The sequence below is a fragment of the Polyodon spathula genome, chromosome 7 (genome assembly GCF_017654505.1).
Source record: "Polyodon spathula isolate WHYD16114869_AA chromosome 7, ASM1765450v1, whole genome shotgun sequence".
Classification (NCBI taxonomy): domain Eukaryota; kingdom Metazoa; phylum Chordata; class Actinopteri; order Acipenseriformes; family Polyodontidae; genus Polyodon; species Polyodon spathula.
The window spans coordinates 32,069,857-32,089,632 of record NC_054540.1 but is presented as its reverse complement, the minus strand read 5'-3'; the positions used below and the strand labels follow the sequence as shown (position 1 = coordinate 32,089,632).

Genomic DNA, 19,776 nt, shown 5'->3' with positions numbered 1-19,776 from the left:
TTCCTTTCTCTCGTATTTAAGATTTTACTTATCCTTAATTTAAAAGGATAACTATTTCACAGTTTTTTTGTTTCTCTTTATTTATTATATTATTTTCTACCATGTTATGGTTGAACTTTTAAACAGATGTTTTTATGTTGTAAATATGTTGATTGCGTCAAACCCAAAAAAGTTGCAAGAAAATAAAACGGTGAAGCTTTAAAACCAGATTTCAATATTCTTATCTCTTACTCAAAAACGCATTTAATCATCTTGGAATATTTAGCCAAACAACACCTATATATATATATATATATAAAATGATACATCTAGTTTACACTATTTGTTGTGGCTCGGGAGCCGAAGCCGGAGATGGAGCAGCACTGCGGTGCGGGATGATCGATCCAATAAAAATGACTCTGCTGTTCCTTGGGTTGACCATAGCAGGACACCATCTAGCAGAAGCTCTGGTCGGACAACTTAATACAGAGTGTGAAAGTCTACAGACCAAAAAAAAAAGAAAGAAAGAAAGGACCAGTGCCTGAAAGCAGCAGGTGGCAGCAGAGACTACCTAAAGGTGGCGGAGAAAGACAGACGCTTGATTTGAGTTTACGTTCACATACTGGTAAATACAGTTCTTGGGAGGTTATTTACTTAAGGTCAGAGCAATCTACGTTAAAGTCTTTCTGTGGTGATATTACTTGTTATAGTGATTTCTTTTAAGAAAAACTAATGAAGGGTGATGGTAAATGTAGGTGCGATATTAGTGTCATGCCCACTCGATTAAATATGACAGGTTGTAAGACAAAGTAGTGTGCACCCAGGGTCGTTTCTAGCCTTTTGGGGGCCCTAAGCAGGATTTGGCCCCCGCCCCCGCCCCCTCACTTGGTACGACATCAAATCAAATTAACATAGATTTAAGCCTACTGTCTTGAAACGTTTGTATGAGCACACATGTACGAGCAAACGTGCAATGTACAAATAAACATTTAGATTTTTATGAGGCAAAAAAAAAACTCGAACAAACCTCTTGCAGATCCTGTTCATGTTACAAATGTAAAAGTTATCATCTTATAAAGCCTGCAGACTGTTCATGCAAACTGCAAAGCAATATTAAGTACCTTGGATGGTGATGTTAATGTTAAAATTTGATGACCCATATTATTTCAAAGATTAAAACTAATTGTCCCCCAGCAAAACCACAGCAACTTAAAATGACCATATTCACACTGTCAGAAATATGGGATTTTAAAAGGACAAGATTATAACATCAATATTAATAAGTAGATGGTTTCATACCTTTATTGATTTGCATTTGGTTCACTGCTACTTAAGTTGCCTTACACTGCTGAGACTGGTGCTGTCACTGACTCATGCATTGATCGAGTTTAGCTCACAGTTTCTCACTCAATTCTAATATTCTTTTGTCAATATAAATCGTCGATAGGAAGCAGTACAGTACTTCAGGCGGGGGAAACCGGTCTCAGAGCTCCCGGTGCTGCCTAGCGCACAGGCCGGGTCGCTACAGATGCAAGTACACAGCCACTGTGCTATAATAAAACGCTATGCTATGGCAGGTAGGGTGATATTTGGACAAGCTGACTGTCCAGTTAAAGTGACAGTCACATTTAGTGTCATCATAAAAACAGGTACTTGGATTTTTGCTGTGCTGGCGTCAAAATGCTATATGAAAAAAAAATAAAAATTATCAAAACGTCAAAAAAATCAAATACAATACCTTTCTCTTGTGGTTTTCCTTCTTCAATTTCTCTTTTTAAAGTACTTAAAGTACTCATGAAACATTCTAATATTTTGAACAGGTGTTGTAAAATGGAATATGTTTACTCAAGAATACATTCAGAAGCACCACATTGAGTTTCACATTACCGAGTGAGGACACCGTGGACTAGCTGCAAGGACTTGGCACCAGGATATGTGGGAGATGGACAGAGTTTTGAGGGCCAGTTATGCTGAAGTGTAGCACCCTGGATTATGTTCAGTGGATTGTGCCCAAAAACACAGTCCATTTAAAAATATGTAAATCTTGTAGCAGTTGGGATCCCTCTGTATGGGTGACTGCCTTGGGGAGATATTAGGGGGAGGCGGGTCAGTGCTGTATGTAATTTTTTTTCTTTTTCTTTTTTTTACAATATGTATATACAACGTGTTAAAAGTTTTCCACTTTTAATTCAAATATTTCAACTTTGTTTATAGTATATTTTAAACTGCTACAAATTTGTGTTCAACAGGCAGACTTTCTAATCCTTATTAACAAACTCATAAATAGTGTTAAATAATCAAATAGGTTGCAGTGATAAATTCCTAAAACAATAAATGGCCAGATATGCTTGTGGGGAGCCCGTGGTACATTGATAAAAGAGTCTTCTGGATCATATTCTTCAGCAGATCATTGTAAGATACACGTAGTGTATAAAGTTTTATTATCATTTTCTGCACCAGTCTACCTGAGGTCTTCTACTTTGATCCTCATTGACCAGGTGGGCTTTCTTTTTTATTGTGATATTAATAAAATAAATACCTACTGTACTTGTATACATAAATACACTGGTATACAAAATTCTGGTACCCATTTATACAGTTGTGTTTTTACTGGAGCAATCTGGGTAAAGTACCTTGATCAAGAGTACATCAGCAATGTCCCACCTGAAATACAGTTGATTAGTAAAAACAAACAACAAAAATTCTAGATTTAAATTAAATCCAGAAAAAAACACAGGGTAAAATATGTGCTTTTTGTTTTTCACACTTGGCACCCCATATTCACATGCTATAAATCATTAACATAATTGTTAATAGGGCACAGCTTTGCACATGTAATCTGATCCTTCTACTGTATATCTACGCTTTATTTCCTGGGGTATGAAATTGTCATGTGATCGGGGTGCTGGATGAGCTACCCTCGAGCTCGGCTTCGTTATGACGCAATTAGAAGCTGCGCGCACACAGGGTGCGCTGAGTGAGGTTGAGGAATGCTGGATGCAGTCCACAGCTATACCCTGTTGGAAGAGTGCAACCTCCTGGTGACGTTACGGGTTGCACGGATGTGGAGATCTGTGTTCAGTGGCACTTTGTAGCCTAACTAAACGGGAATTCCAGTATTTAAGAAACTTTAAAAAAGGGTAAGATACAGTATTTTCTGCCTTCGTTAGAATGTGTGCGTAAAGTTTAACTAGATGCATTTGAATACTATCAGATGTTTTAAAAGCCTCGTTTAATGTTTTAAAAACAACTCAAATCACGGGCAACTACTAAGGTGCTATGCGTATCGCTGTCAACTAAACCTGCAGCGTTTTCGATTTGAGGTATGAGTGGAATTCTGGCGAACAATACATTTTAGGTGAGTGATCCATTGCAAGGTTCGCTTTTTATTAAAAAAAAAAAAAAATACAAGGAAGTTGTTCCAGGTTAACACAATAATCACAGACAGAAAGTTATACAGACGGTGCTGCCTCTGTCTGGAGATGTTTTGCATGGTTTCATGATTATATTGGCAGAATTGTAATTCATGAATTAATAATTAAGTAATGTATTTATTTTAAATGTACTGAAACCCTCTAATTACTGTAACCCTTATAAAATGCAATATGGTAAATTTGCTTTAACATACATTCTATGTTAGCTTTGTTTGCATGCCTCTGCCTTCACTGCCCACTATATTATTTATTTCTTAGCAGATGTGCTTAGCCAGGGCGACTTACAGTTGTTACAAAGTATCACATTGCAAAATGTGGTATTACAGATAAGAGCAGTTATAAAATACAGTAAAATCAGTAGAAAATAAGAGCAAACTAAATAGTGCAGTAAATAATTACCTTTAAGAGCGAATTCGACTGAGCAGTGTATTTATAGTAAATATATTCGTTTGTAAGAGTAAATTCCACTAAGAGCACGTAGTAAGTAAATAAATGCAATAAATTTCATATAAGGGCAATTGCAAACAGCGTGGATACAGATATCTTTACACTATCTATGTTTTTACAATTGTTACCAGTATACATTGACCGGACTAAAAGATTTCAGTATAAACATTTCCAAGTACAGTACTGGAGAATAAAGGGACGTTTATAAAGGATATGAAAAGAGCAAAATTTCAAACACAAGCAGCTCAAGGTTCCAAGACATTTGGTTTATAAATGGCATGTAGCCCCCTAAACTGGTTGATTTTATTTCACAGTGTCACTTGGCCCTTTATGTAGATATCACATCATCCGTGGACAGATAAGCCTTTTATATTTAGGTTATTGTGCATGTCAAATATACTGTGGCTAAATAAAAATAAGACCAACTGTAAGAACTTTAAAGTGAGTCACCTTTACCTAAAACCTGAACCATGACAATGTGTGCCATGACAATGTTACCAGGATATTGGCCTACTGTTTGCCAAGCAAATAATTTTACTTGTCCACTGTTAAAGTTAAAATTACAGTACTGAATTGCAGTAATTTAATGATTTGTAAAGCTTTGTAATTTTGTAAAGTTTGGTGTGTGGTACGTTTCATTACAGTATTTCATTACCTTAACTGTAGGTGTTAAAGTTCTACTGAATTGAGCTTTGTAATTTGTAAAGCAATTTTAGGGAAAGAGTATTGAGAGAACGCCAAGATCCTTTGCATCATTCAGATGTTTTGTATTTGAGCGCTATAGATCCGGTCAGCAAGGTATCATTTACCTAATAAGCCTACTTGAGCCGTATATTGCCCATATCACCAGGTGCAGCCATGCGTTGACAGTAACACAGACTATAGTATATGCATAGGGCTGCGCTTTTTTGCTGGCGCATTCCTATACTCAGTTGGCGATGCTGAAAATATTGGCAAAGCCACTGCATGCCGTGCTGTCCGAAGGGTCTATCTCGCCCTAAAGAGATTTCTTAATGTGTTCATCACATTTCCGGGACATACAAGGGGAAACGACATCAAAGAGGGCTTCTATGCAGTAGCAGGTAATTTACTAAGTTATATGCAATTTAATGAATAGGTTATCCCATCGTTATCATTTATTAAGTAGTCTTTGGTGCTGTGGACTGCAGTCAGATCCCCATCAAGGCACCCTCAGGACCAAATGAGGCGGATTATGTGAACAGGAAATCCTTTCACAACATTAATGTACAAGTACTTATGACATTATCACTTACATAAAATTAAAAATGAGCTACAATTCAGCAACTGATGCAAATAATCCAATATTTAAATGACAATTATACAATGCCAGTGCTAGACAGTAGGTGTCAGACTTTGGATAATACTGAACATCATCCATGACTTGACCTCAGTTATTCTCAGATGAACTGTGACAGATCCTGTGACATCATTGCCGCATGTGCGGTGCTCCACAAATAAAAATAAAATTAAAAACTTACGCATTTTGCTTATCTGCAGTTTTTTTTCCATCCTTCCTCTCTAGACTTGGCAGCAGCAGCATTGCATTTAGTTGTGATAATGCTTTTATATTCCTCAAAACTTTTCGTTACAAGCTCTTGCTCAAAAAAGTTGCTCTCTGTTTCAACGTCATCGTTCGTGAGGATCATTGATTCAGTGCTCTGCGATTCTCCCTTTGAGGTAGCCCGAGCACGCGCAATTACCCGGATTTCTTAAGTCGGAATCAAGTTAACGAGACACTTTTAGCCTGTATTCGCAGTCGAGGAACGGAGATAGCCTGACTTCATTTATTGGGTTAACTGAATCTGGCTAACCTCTGATTAGCCTGAATTAGTTAAACCAGCTACGAGGAACAAGGCCTTGCATTATCTACTGACAGAGCCAGTGTTTTGGTTAGGAATGTGGCACTTTGAATATCGTCTGCTGAATTGCGGATAGAGAATTTGACTCCGGACGAATTGATAACATGCCTATCTGTGTGCATTTCCTCAGTTGTAGTGTTGAACAGTAATAATTAAATTTTTAGCTAGCAATTAATGATCACACTAGTCATGTTTTTACTGCCATTAATTGTAACTTTCACCAGTTACTAGTTATTTCTCTGTCTGCATTTCACGTGTTGGCTTTTAAAATGAGCCATACTACTGTACAATTATTGTGGATAATAGAGCTATTAATTATAATTTCTCAGAACAATACATAATAAAGACTTAAAAATTATCGATAAAATCACCGTAATCAATTCTTGTTCTGACTTCATTTCTTATTGGAGTTTAGTCACAGCCTTGTCTGAAGTGTTCTTGCTGTAATTACAGGAGTTCTGAGCAAAGTTCAACAGAGTGATAACAAGTGTGCAACAACATTGAACTTTGTACAAACTGCTGACACATGGAAGAGTATTAAGACAATCAAGAAGAAAAGCCTGGTGTGCTGACTGGTAAGTTGTTTTTTCTTTTTTTTTAAGTTGTATAAAGTGGTTTATAGCTAACAAAATAATTCCATCAATCTCACGCGTTTCTACATTGTCTCAAACGAAACGAGCCAGACGGAGTCCGTTTGAAACAGACTCGGTATGAATGCAGCTTTAAGTAGAACCAGGTCCTGTTTTAACATTTAAATACATATTTGCTATACAAGTTATTTTCAAAATCATCACACTTGAGACCTAATGGAAGTGCAAAACAGTTAACATCTATAATTATTTGTTTGCTACAATTACTTTAAACATTATCAACATTTGAATTGATTTCTATAATGTATTGTTCCATTGAAAAATATAAATTAGAGCTTCAGCTTTATAAAACAACAAATTACATAACATGCTAAAAATGAAAAATAATATGCAAAAACTAATTTCATACTTTGACGTTGGTATTTTGTGTGCCCACCCTTTGCTTCCTGGCATCTTTCCTCAGATATTTTTGCCCATTCTTCAACACATACAGCTTTGAGTTCTGCAATCATCTTTGGTTTCCTTTTTGCAACAGCAACCTTTAAGTCAACATCCACAACATCTGAATGGGATTCAAGTCTTGTTGCCTTTTTGAATCACACATGTCCAATTTACGTTTCAGCTCTTGATTATGTATTTGTTATATAATTATCATCAGGAGTTGGTTTTCAAGCATGATAACTGTCAATAATTAGCAAAGAATGGGTTTCATATGAAACATGTTGATTCTCCAAATACTTTTTTAATAAGTATAAAATTCGTTTTTACATGTTTTGTAATTGTGGCAGTGCAGAAGAGCCCCCTGTATAAATATGGAGCAGGACAAAGCCCTGCTAAAAATGTCCTGTTTGGAATTTAGAACAGGTGAATTTAGTATAGGATTTAATTGTATTGTTTGGTGTTTGTTTAAGAACAGCTGATGTTATTGTTTTAGTTAAATGTGGCAAGGCAGGGGCAATGTTAGCAGCTCGCCTCTGCCAGACATCGTGAGAATGCATGGTCAGCAGCAAATTATTAACAGCTGTTGACCACGCAAATATAACAGGCTCGTGCAGAATGTGGTAATCTCCAGGTTGATTTAAGTGTTTGCTAATCTGGAGATGATCACAATCAAAAACCTGCGCATTTGCTGAACGCAGTGGGTGTTCAGGAAGGAGGAACAAGAGTGCAGGAAAAAGATTCAAGTAAGGAAAAGAAAATAATTACAATTGCAGCTTGTGCTGGAGGGGAGGGAGTGGGGGGGGGGGTCTGGGTCTGGGTCTGGGGACGTCATCAGCGAAGCCGTCCTTTGATTAGAAAGCTGAATCTCTAATTTATATCTTTCAATAGAACAGTTAGAAATTATAGAATTCACTTTCTTTGTGGTTTTAACTGCCCAAATACTTTTTTCTGCAACTGTATGTATGTATGTATGTATATGCTTAGTTGACTGCCATAAAGATCAAAATGTTGGTTCCCTTTTTTTCTTTTAAGGTTTGGAACTCCTGGATTAATCAGATTAGTTTCTGTTCAGATATTAAACCATCAGAGGTTTGTCTTCTAACTGACGCTATGTCAAGTACTGAAGGGAAGAGAAGGCAATACAAGATGCCTGTTTGGGTGCTCTGTGTTTTGTTCCTGCTGTCTGAATCCCCCACACCCAGCACCAGCCAGCTCTGCTCCACTGAAAAGATTGAGAACATGATCATTGATATTGAGTCTGCACTTCAGTACGGGGTGAGGGGCACAGAGCCCATTTACTCCTCAATGGAAGACCACTGTATTAATCTCTGCTGTGCTAAGGAACCAATTGAAGGTATGTTTTCCACCAATAAATCATTGTTCTTGCTTCTGTTGCTCAGGCTGTTGTACTGTGCCTGGTTTATGGCTTCTAGTAAAGGTTGGTGCATTCCCCGGCAAAGTCACCTTGTACTAGATGGAGCCACGAAGCCTAATACTGAAAACTAATGAGAACGTAGAAAATGCATTCGATACTTGTGTATGACAAGTAAATAACGTTTGAAGTGGAGCATAAGATATGTACGAATGAGTGGAGGCTATCTAAGCTCATTCATTTCCTAGCAGCCGATTGATCACGGATCAGGCTGTGTTCACACTGGATCCGTTTAGAGCAGGGGTGCCCAGACTTTAAGTACATAGGATCTACTTTTCCCACCCTTATCCCAACGTGGTCTACCAGCAATGAATTGTCAAATTATTACATACAGTAAAACCTCTAACTATACACCTACATTGCCTCATTGCAGCATCCCGTTTATTTAAAAATTTGACAGTAAAAAGTAGAGGGTCAAGAGCAGATGTGTTGATCCTCTTTTCTGTATTAATCCCTGTAAAAGTGGGGCTTAGTACCTGCTGCTTTTGTTGTGGGTGTCCACTGAATAAGAGAGAGACAAAGAGGGATGCAGTTGACAACACCACTCAGGCGTCCATGTTTTATTGAAATAAACAAAAAATTGCAGCGACAGATGGCCGCCACTAGGGTACCAGCAATGATAGTTTGCCAAACACTGCCTTAGCGCTGCTCCCACTAAAAGGGAGGTCCCGCTCCAGAACCTACTCTGTGACACACTAAAATAAACTGTTATGAGATCAAAATCCCCTAAATTAATCCCTACACAATTCACTCACCCTGGCTCTTCACACAGTAGTGAGACTGCACGCTTGCTGGAACTAGAACAAAACAACTGGCTTTCCAGCTCTTTTTTTATACCATGTGGCTGGGTTTAATTGATTATCAATTAGTCAATTAAGCCCCAGCCACATTCCGCACATCAATTTGGCAAAGTTGGATTTAACCCCATCCCAGCCAAACTTAAATTCAAAACTTTTCAACTTTATTTACAACTGCAAAAACCCACCATATCTAGTACACTCTTGCATTCAATTTTTTTTAAACTATACAATTTTGTCTTTGAATAAATGTCAAGAAATGTTTGTTTTAAATATTCAGGTATTTTCCCCATCACTAGTATGTTAAACCCTGTTTCTACTTTTATTTCATTAAATAATTACATTTTAATAGGTCAGAAGACATGCAACTTTGTGATATTTGACAAGATGAAGACAGCCGGTCATCCAAACTGCTATATGTTTAACTGTCCTCTGAGTGCTGGAGCCTGTCCAATGAAGCCTTCTGAAGGGATGAACAGCTATAAAATAATACAGGGTAAGCACGAACGATACTATTCAATAAAGATAATGAGCAAATCGACAATATTATGTGGAACGTTGTAGTTGCTATGAGGTATACTTCCCAAATAAGTGGCAGAATAACCTTGTCCTCAAAGTAAAACAACTTGGCTGAACAGAAGCGGAGTGCCCAAAAGGCCTGTTTGGGCCCATGCTTGGTGTGAAAAACGTAAGTTCTGGAAAAATAATTGATTCAGGTTTCACTGTTTTAAAGATGATCAAGTTCTGTGATAACATGGGTTCAATGTATATACTGCAACAAAATTGAAACTGCAATAAAAATTGTGATTATGTTTTTTACTGCTTCTAATAGTATGTTGCAGCCATAATTATGGCATAGTGAACAATGTGCCATTGTTATTTAATATTTCACACTCCAATGGGCTTAATAAATATTCAAAGTCCAACAATATTTTTCAATCATTACAATAATCCCAAGACTGTATTTCAGCACAGATATATTTACACAGTTGTTGTTTTTTTTTTTCATAGACTTTCCACCAGGAGCACAAGATAGTAAGAAGAATGTTACTAGTGAACTCTCTGAGGTGATCAATGTGATAGATACACATCTGAACATGGATAAAAGGAACCAAGCAGAACAAGAAAATGTGAAGAGAGAAAACATACCTGGATCGGTAGGGGGAGTTGGACCAGGTGGGGATGATGGACCACCAGGAAGCAATGAACCACTATGGAGAGAAGGACCACTAGGGAAAGAAGGACCAGGAGGGGAAGATGGACCTTTAGGGGGAGTTGGACCAGGAGGGGATGATGGACATTTAAGGGGAGTTGGACCAGGCGGGGTTGATGGACCACTAGGAAGCAATGGACCACTATGGAGAGAAGGACCACTAGGGAAAGAAGGACCAGGAGGGGACGATGGACCTTTAGGGGGAGTTGGACCAGGAGGGGATGATGGACCACTAAGAAGCAATGGACCACTAGGGAGAGAAGGACCAGGAGGAGATGATGGATCTTTAGGGGAAGATGGACCAGTTGAAGGCCTTGGACTGGCAGGGGACATTGGTGCAGGATTTAGAAAAGCTGCTACTACAGTGTCAAAAGAGTCCGTGGCATCTGTGAAACCAACAAGTACCACGTCTAAAGCAAAAACAAGCAAAATTATTATACTGCTAGCCACCACCATGCCTAATTTCACTAAAACAGTTACTACTACAATAGCCACTGTGATTAAGCCATCAGCAACAACCAGAACAATTATCACGTCAAAACCAACAACTACCACTGCTAAGCCAACCACTACCACTGCTAAGCCAACCACTACCACTGCTAAGCCAACCACTACCACTGCTAAGCCAACCACTACCACTGCTAAACCAACCACTACCACTGCTAAGCCAACCACTACCACTGCTAAGCCAACCACTACCACTGCTAAGCCAACCACTACCACTGCTAAGCCAACCACTACCACTGCTAAACCAACCACTACCACTGCTAAACCAACCACTACCACTGCTAAAACCACTACCACTGCTAAACCAACTACCACTAAGCCAACCACTACCACTGCTAAACCAACTACTACCACTCCTAAGCCAACCACTACCACTGCTAAACCAGTCACTGCTAACCCTAACTCTACCACTGCTAAACCAACCACTACCACTGCTAAACTAACCATTACCACTCCAACTGTGACTATGACTACTACTACGACTGCTACTACTACTACTACTAAACCAACAACTACAGCTACTAATCCCACCACTACCTCTACTAAGCCAACAAGAACCACTGTCACTACTAAGCCAACAACTACTACAACAGCAGCTGCAGGACATTTTGCCACCATTGCTTCTGTGAACCCTGCACCAAAAGACAGCAGGCAGCCTAATCCAGCAAAACCAAACCTGAAGGCTGCTTCTGAGCAGGCTGAGATCTTACAGGATGGAATGAAAAGTGGTCTGATAGCTGCCTTGGTATTTGGAGTGGTGTTCATGGCATTGGTGGTGGCCCTACAGAGCCAAAAGGTCATAGAGTCTTTCAAGCGAAGACATTACTCCAGGGTGGATTACCTGGTCAATGGGATGTATATTGATACATGAACAGATTCAAAGCTTAATGACTGTCATAGGAGAACCTTATTTTAGAAGGGATATTTTATTACATTTTGAGAGACTTTTTCAGAGCCCCCTTTTAACACTAGAACGGTTATACTCATACCTAAAACCACCACCGGCAGTCATCATAACAGTTACATTTTAAACACCATCAATATTAAAATGAAAGACAAGCTATTAAATACAACTCAAAAGTTTTGTCCAAGCACATCATATCAAATGCCTGCACAGACAAAACGGCAGTATCTAAATGAACAATTAAACACATGGTTTATTTTCTAACTTGCCACATATAAAGCACTACTTCAAAAAATGAAAAACTATAATAAAATAAACATTTCAAAAGAAACTAGTTTGTACATACAAAACTGTAAAAACAAAAAGTAGTTTTTAATTTAAAACGAAAGTAACATACAAATTCTCTTGCGTGTGCCAGTCGATACAGCACTAAATCCAGGTTGAGCTGCTTCAGCCTGCTGCTTTGCAGTTTTGTGATCGAAATGTTTCTGCTGAAGCGCTGTGGCAAGCTGAAATCTCTCCTACTGGTATTTTCCTCGGTGCATTTCTTGTACAAAACAAAGGAATTGACGACTGCCAGATCCAGTAGAGATAACAACAGCCTTGTATATAAAAATTAAATAGAATACTGTAGGTTATATTCAAAATAATAACATGTATTGTAAAAGGCTGTCAAAATGACTACTTTGGCAGTTCTAGGTGAGTGGGATTATAACTTCCTTATTTTCGTGATCCTGCCTTTCAGACTCTGTCAGGGCATTTAACCCTTTGCAGTCCTATGTTGGGCCAGATCTGACATTACAATTTTCCCTTTCCAGTCCGACATCATCAAAAAGACAGAAAGCACAGGTCTCTAGTCGTTTTTTCACCTGAAAAAGACAAGAAAAATTTTCAATGGCCAAGTGAGACCGATAGGAGTTGAATTAAGCTGAAAAAAGGGGTGTTTCTGAGCAATACAAATCCAAAATGACTGCTGTGATGATTCTAGTGTTAAAAGGTATGCTAATCTTGCAGAGTTTTTTTTTTTTTTTTTCTTTTTTGATAGGGCGATAAACTTTTTGGGGTATTGCAACTATATCAAATATCACAAATGTGGATTCCTTATGAACAATGATTAAGTTTTTTAACCAAGAAATGCTGAGTAAGAAAACAAACAATTAAAGGTTGGCTTCTGAGATATTGTATTTTTGTGTGGAAGTTCCAGTGTTCTTGCTTTTAAATGGGAATTATGGGATATCATTATCTGCCTTTGTAGGCCATATTACCACAATTTATATGGTACAATGCAGAAATATGTTTTAATTATGAAGAGTCTTCAGTAATCATCAGCCAATTAGTAAAGAGCATTATGACCCGTGTATTTTTTTACAATTACATATCGTCTTGCAGTGTGTTTATAAGGCTGCAGCATACGAGCTGATTGATTTGAAATGAAATTGCAACTGGATTATTTATACATATTGTAAGGTTCTGTAGCAGTAGTCACAATCCTCATTGGTTTTATTTGCATTTCTTTTAATTATCATTACATTTTACGTAACATTTTTATAAGTAAAAAAAACAAAAAACAACACAACGATGAAAGACCTAGAAGTATCAAAAGCATTTAACCCTTTGATTAGTGAGTTCTGAAATGCACTGCCGGTCCTATTATGTACAAACAAGCTGAAAGCTGTATGTTTGTAATGAATACAGACAAATCATTTTTACCGTAAATAAATCAAACATATATATATTTTAAAAATTTAAAGTCATAGGGGAAGGTTTTGACTAAAAAAGAACATGTATTCCATAAACAATAAACAACGGGGTGGAGCAACCACAACAACACGTCCGAGAGAGAGAGAGGGAATGATCCGGGAAAACAGGTTGTGAGGGTGGAGGGAGTGACAGTGTTTAAGGCTTCAGCGTATGATACTCCTTTAACCATAGAGCAACATACAGAGCTTGGCGCTGTCACTTGATGTTGATGGTAAATATTCTTTGCTTGTGTCTTCACTGACACAATTGCTGACATCCGATTCAGTGGAAGAACTATGCATTTTAATTTAAATCAGAAGCTGAATTCAGTATTATTACTAATACTTCTTTCTCACTGAGCGATTTTCGTCGGTTTACAACCGCTGTTGACATTTTTGTGACAGATAATTATATGTAATTCAGTCAATATCTGACAGAGGGCGCAAGGGACCAATAAAAGGTGTTATTGAAACCTAGTGTTACAATATTATGTGATCAGGGGTTTTGTAGGCTCAGTAATTCCGGTTTAAAGTTGCAGAACGTATTGGTACATTCGTACTACTCAAAGGGTTAACCATAGTCATGAATGTTTTCTGCACAAACAACCATCCCTTGTCCAAAACATACAGTCAAACTTTTAACCGTTAAACAAATCTGTTAATGTTTTTTTGCCAGATCTGAAGCCCAGGTGATGTCAACAACACATACATTTCTTAAAATGTAAACAAACTAAATATTCCAGTGAGCCACTGAGCGTAGCAGAAGAGCAGTGTGTATTTAAAAAGTGCTCTGGCTCCACAGAACCAGAAGAATCAGAATCAAAGGACACGGTGGAATTGGTGAAAACCGTATTCCAATCTACTCTGAAGCTGCTAGGAGATTTAAATATTGAACTTGAAAGAGCACTTCGAACATTAACACCTAAACCGAAGGATTCTGCAGCACCACCTTGCTCGATCAGAGTCATATTCCTGGACTTTAAAGTAAAACAAACTGTCTTACAACAGGCCTGGAAACAAAGGGATGTCACATATAAAGGGAAACATTTATTTTGACCAAGGTTACTCTTCTGAACTTCAGAGACAGAGAAAACAAGTACGAGAAGTGATGAAGCTACTGAAAGAAAAAAATATTAAAGCACAGTTGCCTTACCCTGCACAGATAAGAATATTTCTGGACACTGGTGTTAAAATTTTCAGATCGCTGACTGACACTGTGCCAGCGCTCAAATCACTGGGCATTACAGTAAAGGCAGATGCAAGAACGGTCCTGGAGAGAGAGTTGCTGCACAGTCAATGGTCAATAAAGGGTGGAAAAAAACAGGAGAGACAACATCCCAACCTGGCACAAAAAGATAATCCAAACCTTATTAAGAAGTGGAGAGCAAGGTGAGATGACCCAAAGATAAGAGGAAAATTAATCAGAGAGGCTGGACATTTAAATTTTATTGTACCTGAATATAATTATTTTATTTTATTGAATATGATGTAACAAACCGTGCTTTCACAAGTTTCCACATACAAAAAATTGGCTTAAAAGAAGATCTACTTAAGCTAGTTAGAAGTAAGTTATGTTTTCTGTTAATTATACTAAAAACGGAGGGGGAAAAATAAAAATATAGTTACATGTTAGTGTACAGATGTGTGTGTATGTGTGTGTGTGTATATATATATATATATATATATATATATATATATATATATATATATATATATATATATATATATATATATATATATATATATATATATATATATATATATATATATATATACACTGAGTGTACAAAACATTAGGAACACCTGCTCTTTCCATGAATGTAACGATGTAATGATGTAACCTGTTAAATCCACTTCAATCAGTGTAGATGAAGGGGAGACAGGTTAAAGAAGGATTTTTAAGCCTTGACACAATTGAGACATGGATTGTGTATGTGTGCCATTCAGAGGGTAAATGGGCAAGACAAAAGATTTAAGTGCCTTTGAACAGGGTATGGTAGTAGGTGCCAGGCGTGCCGGTTTGAGTGTGTCAAGAACTGCAACGCCGCTGGGTTTTTCACGTTCAACAGTTTCCTGTGTGTATCAAGAATTGTCCACCACCAAAAGGACATCCAGCCAACGGCAGGCCAGTGGTCGAAAACGGCTCATTGATGGAAGAGGCCAAAGGAGGCTGACACGAATTGTGCAGAGCAACAGACGGGCTTGTTAGTCAACTGACAGTCCAGTACAACATTGGTGCTGAAAGACCCATAAAAGAATGCACAACTCATCATACCTTGACACGAATGGGATATGGCAGCCGACGATCTAACAGAGTTCCACTTCTTTCAGCAAAACACAAGAAACTGCGTTTGCAGTTGGCTAAGGAATGAAAACACTGGACACTGGAGGATTGGAAAAACATTGACTGATCTGATGAATCCCGGTTCCTGCTGTTTCACGCTGATGGGAAGGACTAGGGTATAGAGAGAACCACATGGGTACGTGCATCCATCATGCCGCGTGTCAACATTGCAGGCTGGTGGTGGTACCTAATGTTTTGTACAGTCAGTGTGTGTGTGTGTGTGTGTGTGTGTGTATATGTATATATATGCACGTGTATAAATATAAGGCAACAGGTAGTACATGTATGCACAAGGCAGAGTACAAATTGAAGGAAAATTGTTAGAAAAATTAGAAAATTGTTTGTGTATGAGAGTTGATGGTGCAGTTTTTTTTTCTTTTAAAACATGGACTGGACAGATGCTGGTTATGCTGTTTTTTTTCAAACACCAATGCCTCAGTTAAGGTAGACACAGGCCCAGCTTAACTGAGATTATTGCTGTTTTTTTCTGTTGAATACTTTATTGGTTATTCTCCCAGGGATGTCTCAACATCAAGACACTCCACTCCATCTAGGACAGATAGCTTGCATTGAAGTAGTAACACCAGCTTGTCTTTTTGATTAATTCTGAAATAGGGAATTATATTGCTTTATATTGCAAGTCTACGGGGGCCCATTTAATAATAATGTTATTGATTTGCTTTCTGTTTATGTTTACAATTTTTCAATTACACTGTATTTTATTTTTTACTATTTTGGGGACGTATGGATATCATTTGAACAGTGGAATAGTGTCTCTTAAGCACTTCCAAGAACAAAGTACGCTCTTCTCCTATATTAAACTGGGAGAGATATGTCAAAGTACACACTCCTATATTAAACTGGGAGATATGTCAAAGTACACTGTCCTTCTCCTGTATTAAACTAGGAGAGGTATGTCAAAGTACATTCTCCTCCTATGTTAAGCTGGGAGATATGTCAAAGTACACTCGCCTTCTGTATTAAACTGGGATAGGTATGTCAGAGTACACTCTCCTATATTAAACTGGGAGAGATATGTCAAAGTGCACTCTCCTGTATTAAACTGGGAGAGGTATGTCAAAGTACACTATCCTCCTATATTAAACTGGGAGAGATATGTCAAAGTACACTCTCCTTCTATAATAACCTTGGAGAGACCTGTATAAGATATATTTCCCTTCTAGGCTGGAATAGGTTTTTCTACCCTGGCTTTCCTGAGATGAGTATGTTAAATGTGGTAAATAATCACCCCATAAAAATAAAGAAAATACTATCACAACTTAAAAAAAAACTACACTGATCTATCACCTTTATATAGGAAACATACCTCAGCACAATACATTAAAATGAGAATGGGTGGACAAGGTGTATTACTCATCATGTAAATCAGGGGGGGAAAGGGTGGTGGCAATTCTACTAAGTAAATCAGTGAACTTTTCTCTGACCGCACAGGACACCCAGCGTAGATATTTATTACTAAAGAGAACAATAGATGGACTCGAAGTATCATTGATTAATACATATGCCCCAAATGAGGACACCCCCATTTTTCAGGGAAATAGCAGAAGTGCTTGCTGGTAAGTGGTGGGACTGCAATTGCATTTTAAATCCTAACATTGCGAAATCACCAACCTCTTTGGGGTCAAGTTCTAAAGTGTGGTTGAAGGGCATCATCATCTCCAGGGCCTAATGGAGTTCCATACAGAGTGTACAAGAGTGCTTCTGGAGTTCTTTGAATCCTGTGGCATGGGAAAAACAGGTTGTACCAAGAGCATGGCACCAAGCAGGTGGAGGCTTTATACAAAAAAAAAAGGATTCTACAAGCACCGGTCAGTTTCGTCCTATTTCCCTAATAAACATAGAAGGCAAGATTTTCTTCAGCATTATTGCTCAGAGATTGTAAACCTACCTATTAAAGAACTGCTTCATTGACAGTTAAGTACAAAAAGCAGGCATTCCAGGTTTCCCAGGATGCTTAGGACACATCAGCGTAATCTGGCAACAAATTCAATAAGCAAAAAAGGAGAGGAAGGAGCTCCATGTGACATTCCTGGATTTGGCTAATGCATATGGTTCCACATGAACTTCCTTGGGCAGCATTTGATTTTTTCAGCGTACCGATGACGATAACAAATTTAGTGAAAGCCTACTTTGGAGATTTGCAATTTAGTTTTTCAACTTCAGAATTCAGCAGTACATGGCAATGCCTAGAAGTTGGAAAAATGGCAAGATGTACCATTTATCTACTGGCTTTTACCAGGGCATTGGAAGTAATTATTAGGGCATCAAAATGGGTAGTGGGAGGAGAGCGCTTGGCTTCTGGAATGTGACTATCACCAATTCGAACATACATGGATGACATGACAACAATGACTACAACAGTAGCCTGCACTAATCGGTTATTGGGCAAATTAACCAATAACATTGAATGGGCACGAATGTAATTCAAGCCCACTAAATCAAGGAGCATCTCTATAATTAAAGGTAAAGTAGTAGATAAAAGGTTCTACATTAATGGTGAGGCAATACCAACAGTGTCTGAGAAGCCAATGAAAAGTCTAGGGAGATGGTATGACAGGGATCTAAAGGACACAGTTTGTGTGGGAGAAGTTAGACAACAAGCAGTGGAAGGGTTGAAGAGCATAGACAGCAGCGCTTTACCAGGCAAACTGAAACTTGGTGCTTTCAGTTTGGTCTACTGCCAAGACTGCTGTGGCCACTGACTGTGTACGAGGTTTCATTTACAACAGTTGAGAAGCTGGAAGCTTTAATTAGTTCATACGTCAGGAAATGGTTGGGAGTTCCACGCTGCCTCAGCAGAGTGGGACTTTATGGTAAAGGAATACTGCAGCTACCAATCTCTGCTCTAACCGAGGAGTTTAAGTGCGCCAAAGTCCAACTGGAAATTACATTAGTAGATTCACGTGACTAATGCATAAGAGAGGCAGCACTTGTGTTGAAAACTGGAAGAAAATGGATGGCAAAGAAAGTTGTGGAAGATGCTAAGGCTGGCTGCCCTTCAAATCTGAGATATTATGGGGCAAGTTCAACATGGAAAAGGAAGTTTTGGTCTCAGTTCAGCTTCTCCTACATGGCACAAGGAGGAAGCTGGTAGTCAATGAGGTGCAAAAGCAGGAGGACAGGATCAGTTGGGTAAATACCATTTCCCAAGCCAAGCAGGGAGAATGGATGAGATGGGAAAGTGTGGAACAACACAAGATCGGCTGGCAAGACCTATGGACACTGGAAGACAAGCATAACCTGACCAATAAGTTGCCACCAGTTCCATCAAAGCATTACACACAAAAGACAATATTGCTCCATCCAGGAGATCAACCACCAAGAAAAGGTGTTAAAACTAAACCTCGCTCAGGACAACTGGAAGTTGCTAGAGACTGGAAGATGCTGGCAGATGTTGGTCAACGCCTTATTTTTCTAATTGAGATTGCCACCGCTAACCTTCAACCAGACATTGTCTTGTGGTCTGGATCAGCATGCCTTGTTCATCTGGTAGAGTTAACAGTGCCATGGGAAGATGCTGTGGATGAGGCGGATGAGAGGAAGAAAGTATGAAAGTAAGGAAGTATGCTCAACTAGCTGCTGAAGCGGAACAGTGAGGATGGAGAGTCCGAGTTTACCCAGTGGAGGTGGGTTGTCGAGGATTTGTGACACACTCTACAAGCTGGGCTGAGCTGAGTTGGGGATGGAGGGGGGTGTTGTGGGCTAGTCAACGAAACACCGAGGATGGAAGGTGATGGAAGACCCCAGAGATGTACCCTACTTAGCTCAATCCAGACGGTTGTCATGCTGATGCGCTGGGGAGACCACGCCTGGTTGATCCCCAGAGCCAGCATCGCAGCCGTTGTATGTGCTGATGCACTGGGGAGGCAAAATGAGCTGATCCCTGAAGCCAGCATTACACTTCAGCAATTAACACCAGACAGAAGGATATCTACATCATCAAATGGAAAACAATGCAAATGGACTGAGATGCAGATGGATCACATTAGTTTACTGCAAAGCTACGTCTTAGTTGGTGCTTATCCTGGTGAGAGCCGAGTTCAAATCA

At 38.7% G+C, this 19,776-nt stretch overlaps 1 protein-coding gene across 1 annotated transcript; it reads left to right on the top strand.

Moving 5' to 3' along the window:
• Positions 1-2,988: 2,988 nt before the first annotated feature.
• Positions 2,989-11,756, top strand: LOC121317834 (uncharacterized protein C11orf24 homolog). The gene is made up of 5 exons (XM_041253936.1): positions 2,989-3,119; positions 6,194-6,315; positions 7,804-8,125; positions 9,353-9,496; positions 10,012-11,756. The coding sequence occupies exons 3-5, from the start codon at positions 7,882-7,884 to the stop codon at positions 11,589-11,591; spliced, it is 1,968 nt and encodes a 655-aa protein (XP_041109870.1). The 5' UTR covers positions 2,989-3,119; positions 6,194-6,315; positions 7,804-7,881; the 3' UTR covers positions 11,592-11,756.
• Positions 11,757-19,776: the final 8,020 nt, after the last annotated feature.